Genomic DNA, 8,204 nt, shown 5'->3' on the forward strand with positions numbered 1-8,204 from the left:
CGGGGTGTGTGAAGACTCCAAACCTCCCTCCGCCCACTCATATGTAGTGTTGATGCATGTGTGTTCCAAGGTGCATTTAAAACCCAGGAGGGCATGGAGCTACCTGCCAGAGAACAGCAGGTAAGCGCATAGCCCCTCCCGGTATACTTTCGATCCTATGTGTAATAGAGAAAACACATTCATCCCCATGGTGATTGTGTGTAAACTTTTGACCACAAGTGTAATCTTGTTTCCCCAAAAAGAATTCCCGTTTTATTATTGCAAAACATTTTCCAGTTTTAGTAGGAGAACTGGAGTACTACACACCTACAGTATATTGTGTTTTTCAGTGTAGAATTTCCTTGCCCTTCTCATCTTCAGTACTTGTTAAATTTGGTTCCTGGATTTAAAAGTCTTTCCAACGGGTTAATGTACATATTCAGCTCTCAATATTGCCTATTGTATGCATTTAGTGCTTATTTGTTAATGGCATACTTCAAAGTAACCCCCCCCCCCCCCCCCCCCCACACACACACACACACACACACACACCACAGAAGCTATTTCTATGTATTCTATGTATGTATTTGTTAATTCAATCTGATGTGTAATCAACAAGGACTGGGGAATTTTTAGCCACAGCCCAGTTGAAAATAGTGTGAAGTTAAATGGGGCAAATTCATTTCCAGCTTTCCTGTACTCATTTTGGAAATCCTTAACTGCTTTTTGTGTTATTGTGTTATTGGCTCTCTTTCGACTGCGGTTTTCATTTGAGTTATTCTTGGAAACCTGTGCCTATAGAAGCTAAATCCAGGTGGTCAGAAATGCTAAATACTAACTAATTTGAGGTTGAAAATTACATAATAAGAAGTTGTTTTTAGAAGTCTCTAGAATCTGTTTTATTTCCTTTAGTTTATGATTAAGCTAATTGGACTTGGGTCATGCAGTTCATGGATCATAATTTCTGCTAGTTTTTACTGTAAATAACAACTAGCAGAACAAGTGTGAAGAAATTGAGTTCTTCACACAACAAGCTACAGGAAATATCTATGAAGCTCAATTCAAATGAGCCAATTTTTGTAGTAAAACTTAAAACAGACAGACAAAGTTACTGTAAGTAACAACAGTTTCAGTTTGGGGGCTCATTTCATAGTATTTTTTAGCATTTATAATTTTATTTTAGTTATATTATTTTCTTTAAATATCTTGCTTTTGTCTATATTTTCCAAATTAAAAAAAACTAATAATAATAAAAATGAGGTGCAAAAGTTCTTTGACTGGGCTGAACTTCAGAGCCGTGAGGCATCATATGTGTAGTTGAAAGGAACATCATTTCAATAGTAAACAAGGTAAATCACATAATTAAAACTAGCCCACGCTAAAGCATGTGGCATCATCAAAGATCAGGACTGAGATTGTTTTCGTGTATGTGCGTCCGTGCATTTGTGTCACAGCCACAGACATGATGATGAGAACATGTCTGGGGGCCATGCATCTGTCAACATTTTCCATCTGCCAGTCCGACTCTAGCTGCCTGCAATTAACCCCTTACAAAAACCACAGCTGACTTTACTGGCAAAGCAGTCATGCATGGCACAAATATTTCAGGGGTTTTTTGTTATAGCGTCACCAGGGTCTGACAATGGCAGATTATTCATAGCTTATGTAAGTGTAAACATTGAAGACAATAGAACATTATATTTAGATTATTCACTTTTCTATATTTTTTCTTGTTTTTTTTCCACAAGAAATCCTTGTGAAAATATGTCACACAGTCTGCTGCTCCAACTCCTTTCCGTCGGGCGGCGATAATGCGCCACTAGTTTGGTTTCCTTGCCGTCAGTAAGAAAAAAATACACGAACATAAGCAGGGGGAACGCGGTAGTTTATAGAACAAGTGTTTCCTGTCGACGGTATTTGGTGTGAGGACGCTGTTGGCTGATTCGCGCTATAACAATACTAAGTTTTGCTGTTTGCGGGCTTTATTGTGGACACAGTGATGGCTGTACCAGGTGGGAATTATATTTCAAATGTGTAACTTACTTATCGTCGCAGTTTCTATTGTATTATTCATGTAGTTTTCGCTGGAATGATAAGAGCTGACAGGGTAACTAACGCATTGGTAACACAAAGTGGGGCTTACGTTTACGTTAGCTTAACGTATTTTAAGAACACAAACCCTTTGAAGTGAAGTCTGTGCAATGACTAACCCAGCGAGGAACTTGGCTACGTTTAGCACACGGGGCTACATTGCGGTTGATGTACAGAATAGCGTAAAGCACAGTACTTGTAAATGTCGAGATACTCCATGTAAACACTCATGGATTCGATTTTAGTACTTTTTGTTATGATTAGCTCTTGTAACTAGCATTAGGCTTATCTCCTTTTTGGTTGAGTAGAGAGAGTAAAATAATAATAATAATAATAATAATATATCACACAACATATGCACTCAATTAGTAACTTTATTAGATACATCTGTTACCCTTGTTGCCTTTTAAAGTAAATAATCAATCAGCTAATCACGTAGCAATAACCTGGTGCATTTAGTCAGGTCGACATGGTTAAGGTGAGCTGCTGAAATTCAAACCGAAGATCAGAATGAGGGGAAATGTGAATTTGAGTCTGCTGTGGTTGTTAGTGTCAGATGAGCTGGTCAAAGTATTGAAACTCAGTAAACTCACACTAAACAATCTATGGGGTTTTAAATGGACTGAAAAAGAGCTCATATCCAGTGAGTGACAGTTCTGTGAGCAAAAATGCTTTATTAATGCCAGAGGTTAGAGGAGAATGGCCAGATGGTCTGGAGCTGATGGGAAAGCAACAGCTGATGGGAAAGCTGTTGCTGATGGGAAAGCAACAGCTTTCCCATCAGATGCTCTCCTGCATCAAGGTATGCAGGAGAGCATCTCTGAACGCACATGTGAACGTACACGTTGAACCTTGACGCAGATGAGCCCAGAGCACAAAACTGGACAATAGCTGATTTGAAAAAAATGTTACCTGGTCTGATGTCACTTAAGCTGTCAGACGGTAGGAATAAAATTTGGCATAATCAACTTGAAAACATGGATCCACACTGCCCTGTATCAACAGTGCAGACTGCTTATGGTAGTGTCATGGTGTGGGCGATATTTCTTTGGTACAATTTGGGCCCCTTTGTAATGCAACAGCCTACCTGAATATCATTTCTAACCATATCCACCCCTTGATGACCACAGTGTGCCTGCCTCCTGATAGCTGCTTCTAGCAGGAGAATGCACTACAACACTCAAATCATCTCAACCTAGTCTCTTGAAGATGAAAATGAGTTGACTGTTTTCAGATGGTCTCCATAGTCAGCTGATCTCAATCTAGTAGGGCACCATAGGGAGATTCACGGCACAAATGTTCAGCCGACAAGTCTGCAATAACTGTATGATGCTATCATGTCGATCTGGACCAAAACCACTGAGGAATGTTTGCAGCACCTTGTTGAAGCTCTGCCATACAGAATTAAGACAGGTCTGAAGGCACAACGCAGTCCAGCCCTGCACTAGCAAAGTGCACTTAATAAAGTAGCTGTGAGTGGATACCTACTGTATGTTTTGGGTGCTTAAAAAGCATAGTAGCGGGTCATTCTTTATCACCCTTTCACCACTTTATATAGAGCTCAACCAGTATGTTCATTTTATAAAGGCATATGTATTTAATTAGAAGTTTACATAATAATGTGAATATGAATGCATACTTGCATGAAAATCATTAAAAAGCTCTTAACGATCTTACAGGACCTAATAAGGACAACATCAGAGCTGGGTGCAAGAAATGTGGCTATCGTAAGTAAAACTAACCAACACGTTTCATTACAAGCTTCAGAGATGTGTGGATGTCATACTGTTATACTTGTACCCCCAATATTTACTCAGTGAAAATAGACTTTATTTTCATTATTTATGAGTTAGGACGGAGTCTGTTTTATGGTGCCTCTTACCCAGCCTTTGAGCCAGATTTATTTTGGAAATAAATTGTAATTAGGTTATATATTTATTTACAACAAGAACACGGGTGCGGCACGGTGGCACGGTGGTTAGCACTGCTGCCGCACAGCAAGAAGGTCCTGAGTTCAATTCCACCATCAGGCCGGGGTCTTTCTGTGTGGAGTTTGCATGTTCTCCCCGTGTTCGCGTGGGTTCTCTCCGGGTACTCCGGCTTCCTCCCACCGTCCAAAGACATGCAGCTTGTGGGGATAGGTTAATTGGATAATCTAAATTGCCACTAGGTGTGAATGTGCGAGTGAATGTGAGTGTGAATGGTTGTCTGTCCCTGTGTGTTGGCCCTGCGACAGACTGGCGACCTGTCCAGGGTGTACCCTGCCTCTCGCCCTATGACAGCTGGGATAGGCTCCAGCGCCCCCTGCGACCCTGAAAAGGAGAAGCGGATGGATGGATTTTTTTTTTTTTTTTTTTTTTTTTACTTATTTGCATGTCCTCTTATGAGTTTCAAGGTTGAGGTTCAGAGATGTTAATTAAAAAGTGTCCTCACCGCTCTTTACCGCTCTCTCTGACTTTCATCTTTCAGCGGGCCATTTAACATTTGAGTGCCGAAATTTTGTTAAAGTGGACCCTCATAAGGACATTGTTCTGGATGTGAGCAGCACTAGCAGCGAGGAGAGTGAAGATGATGAACCTCAGGTTCAACGCGGCGAGAAGCGAAGCGGCCAGCATCGAAAAGGTCAGAATTGATGCACCTGCCCTTGTTTTCTGTAAGCTTTTAAAATATGCAATTATTTACTGCAAGGCAATTTGCAATAAATACAGCAGTTTTACATAATTCAGCATCCAATCAATACAAGCTGGAGCCTGATTAAAATCGAAAGTGTGGATTTTTGCAATTGGACAGCAGTTATTTTATTAGTTCTTTATTTATATTTATTTATTTTTGATGAGGCCTCTTAGTTATGAGATTAAAGGTGCTGGTTTTGCATGGTAGGTTCCCATGACAGCGATGATGATAGAAAAAGAAGACGAAAACGGAAGAAGAGCAAAGACAGAAAGTCAAGAAAGAGGTAACCTAAATATTTTTGATGTCCCAGTCTACTTGTTTGCACATGTTTAATGTTCATATTATATGAGTTGATGTATTAAGATAGAGCTATGAGAGTGTTGTAACACACTTGTACTCCACTGCTGTCATCCTTGTATTTATTGTGCCTGAGTATTTACTTGCACTACTTGCATAAGTCAGACTCAGTATATATTTATTACCTTTGCAGTTTATTTGGCCGCTTTTCTGAAATGAAAGTGTGTTTACCTTCATAGATAAACTGAGTTATTTGATTTGTTTTTGTCTTTTAATACTTTTTGTATTTACTTAGATCTGATTCATCATCGAGCGACGAGGAGGAGCTTTCAAAAAAGAAAAAGAAGCGCAGCAGGTCGCGCTCTTCCTCTGATGTGGAGCGTAGAAAGAAGAAAAAGAAAATAAAAAGCCAAAAGAAGAAAAGCAAAAAGAACAAAAAAGAGCACGGGAAGCATCACAAAAAAAGAGAGAAGAAAAGGAAACACGAGTCTTCTTCCTCTTCCAGCTCAAGTGACTCCTCAGAAAGTGACTGAACCAAGTAACTTTGCAGCTTTTGGATGTCCAACATATTTATTCTGCAGCCCACAAAACGTAGTATTTAGTGGCAGTCATAAATAAGGCACCTCATCTTGTTGTATATAGGTGTTTCATTAGCGAGACGAAGAATTAAAATGTGAATTTGTGTTCTGTGGTGCCACCCAATGACACCTTATGCAAATTTAACAAACCTCACCCACGTTTTTTTGACGTGTTCAGGAAAACATGCACAAAACCAAGGATCATCCCCTGCTGTAGTTTCTCTTTGTTTTTTTTCAGGCTTTATGCAATGTCACAAGTGTCATTTGTGTTGTTTAAATGTATAGCTGTAGTCAGAAATCGTTACAGTAATGGAAGCTTTTAAGTCCAATCAAGAAACTTCAAATAGTTACTTTACAATAATTTTACTGTCTTACTGTAATGTGGTTGTCAGATTTGTCATCCACATCTTACTGAAAACCATCTGTATTTTAGAAGAGTTCATTCCAAACCATCACAAATATCAATTTTGCATACTTTACCCTTCCTATTGATAGAGCTTCATTTCATATTCACCATTTACTACTTCTGTTGTAATAAAATTTTATATTCGTATCAGTTTATGTGGAACTGTTTCCTGTTTTTGAAAAATGTCTTCTTTCGATATAACATTATGATGATGATGCTCACAAGAGATACAAGCCTGTTGCAGCTTGATTTTATTTTTTTAATCAAAAACATAGAGGGTACAGTACAGTCTTGTGGCAGGTAGAGGGCAGCAACATGCCTAAAATGTGAAATAACCCAGCTGAATTGCCAAAGCAGGGACGGTGATCAGTAATCTTTAAGATGTAAACTTTGATGCTGATATTTTGTTCTTGGTTTGGCAGGCTGCTTAATATCAAAATGTGAGAATTTTTCAGGAATAATTGTGAGTAATAAAACAAAAAATGCAAATGGATAAAAGGAAATTATATGAAACGAAGGTGGCAAATGACTTCTTCAATCTGACAAACGAGCATAGAGGGTTAAACAGATCACGCTTCATAGTTGTGTTTTGAAGTTTCAGAAAGTGAACTGAATCACCTCAAGTTACTGGCATCGTGTCTTCTGATGGTGTCAAGTGGATCCAGCCAAAAAGACTTGCTGACTCTTGCTTGATTTGCCAAATAATCCTGAAGTAGCTGAGTAACAACACTCCTTGGCAGGGCTCAGTGCAACAGGCACCCGTGTCAGTCTCACTCTGATGCGGTAAATGTTTAGAACACGGGTGTCAAACTCAGTTTACGTCGTGGGCCACATGCAGCCACCTTTGATCTCAAGTTTAAGTAAACATTTAATCCCTGAGAACTTCATGTTTTATATATCACACATATAATATAAGAAAAATAGCAATTTTGTCACAGTTTTTCTAAAGAAATGCTGCCCGCTGTGAAGAAGGAATTCAGTCAGCATGACTCTTTGGACTTAAACTGTAAGAATTAGTGTATAAAATTACAGCAAGTGTTCTTGTAAGTCATTTCCCAGACAGTCCTGTAATTATAAAACTGAAAGTTTTTATTAATTCAGAGAAACCCCCCTTTTTTCAACCGTAGTGCCAAAACGGAAAATTTTATAACCTGTAGTGAAAAAAAGGAACTTTAGTGCCAGTTATCAGTTACTTAATTGCTTTGGTGTAGTATGAAGGGCCATGGGGGTCTTTATCAGTAAAAAAAAGCTGTAAAAATCATGGTCTCCTTCACTTGCTCTAAATTCCGTCCAGTGGACTTAGTCTTTGTCGAGCCGATTCTTATTTTTTACACACCTTGTTTAGAGGGCATTTGATAAAGAAAGGGTGTCCCTAGTTATATCGCAGTCTTCCCTCTCACGAGAATAACTATTATGTGCCCTCAGGAGGACAAACCGTCAGCATGATGGCTGGGGCTCTCTGCAGACCCTGTTATGGCTCTAGCACCATCGGCCTTCATGCCATTGTTCTTCTTCCAGGGTGTCAATAAGATATGAGGGAGTACAAACACCCACAGAACCTTGGTTTATCTGGGCTGTGTGACAGGTGTTTATAAATAGGCCATTAATTTCATCTTGCCGTGGGGGAAAACGGGGGGTGGGGGGGCTTTTAAACATCTGCAACATCCTGTCAGCTACGTGCATGGCTACTGATCAGAGCCTGATGATATGATCAGACATATCCCGACTTTATTTCTCTTTTCTTTGAGATCTCGAGAGCCATTTTTCCATCCATCCATCTATCCATTCGCTTCCGCTTATCCTTTTCAGGGTCGCGGGGGGCGCTGGAGCCTATCCCAGCTGTCATAGGGCGAGAGGCAGGGTACACCCTGGACAGGTCGCCAGTCTGTCGCAGGGCTAACACACAGGGACAGACAACCATTCGCACTCACATTCATTCAAACATTCACACCTAGTGACAATTTGGATTATCCAATTAACCTATCCCCACAAGCTGCATGTCTTTGGACGGTGGGAGGAAGCCGGAGTACCCGGAGGGAACCCACGCAAACACGGGGAGAACATGCAAACTCCACACAGAAAGTGTTCAATTCCACTCCTGATGGTGGAATTGAACTCAGGACCTTCTTGCTGTGCGGCAACAGTGCTAACCACCGTGCCACCGTGCTGCCATTTTCCCC

At 40.1% G+C, this 8,204-nt stretch overlaps 1 protein-coding gene across 1 annotated transcript; it reads left to right on the top strand.

The window, feature by feature from the left end:
* The first annotated feature begins 1,837 nt into the window (after window positions 1-1,837).
* On the top strand, window positions 1,838-6,174 carry srek1ip1 (SREK1-interacting protein 1). The gene is made up of 5 exons (XM_085247812.1): window positions 1,838-1,991; window positions 3,750-3,797; window positions 4,540-4,692; window positions 4,951-5,026; window positions 5,336-6,174. Exons 1-5 carry the CDS (start codon window positions 1,979-1,981, stop codon window positions 5,571-5,573), a joined length of 528 nt encoding a protein of 175 aa, XP_085103938.1. The 5' UTR covers window positions 1,838-1,978; the 3' UTR covers window positions 5,574-6,174.
* The last annotated feature ends 2,030 nt before the right edge of the window (window positions 6,175-8,204 follow it).

This window comes from Mchenga conophoros, linkage group LG15 (assembly GCF_057382185.1).
Source record: "Mchenga conophoros isolate Kocher_MC1m ecotype Shallow Benthic linkage group LG15, M_conophoros_male_GT1.1, whole genome shotgun sequence".
Lineage (NCBI taxonomy): Eukaryota > Metazoa > Chordata > Actinopteri > Cichliformes > Cichlidae > Mchenga > Mchenga conophoros.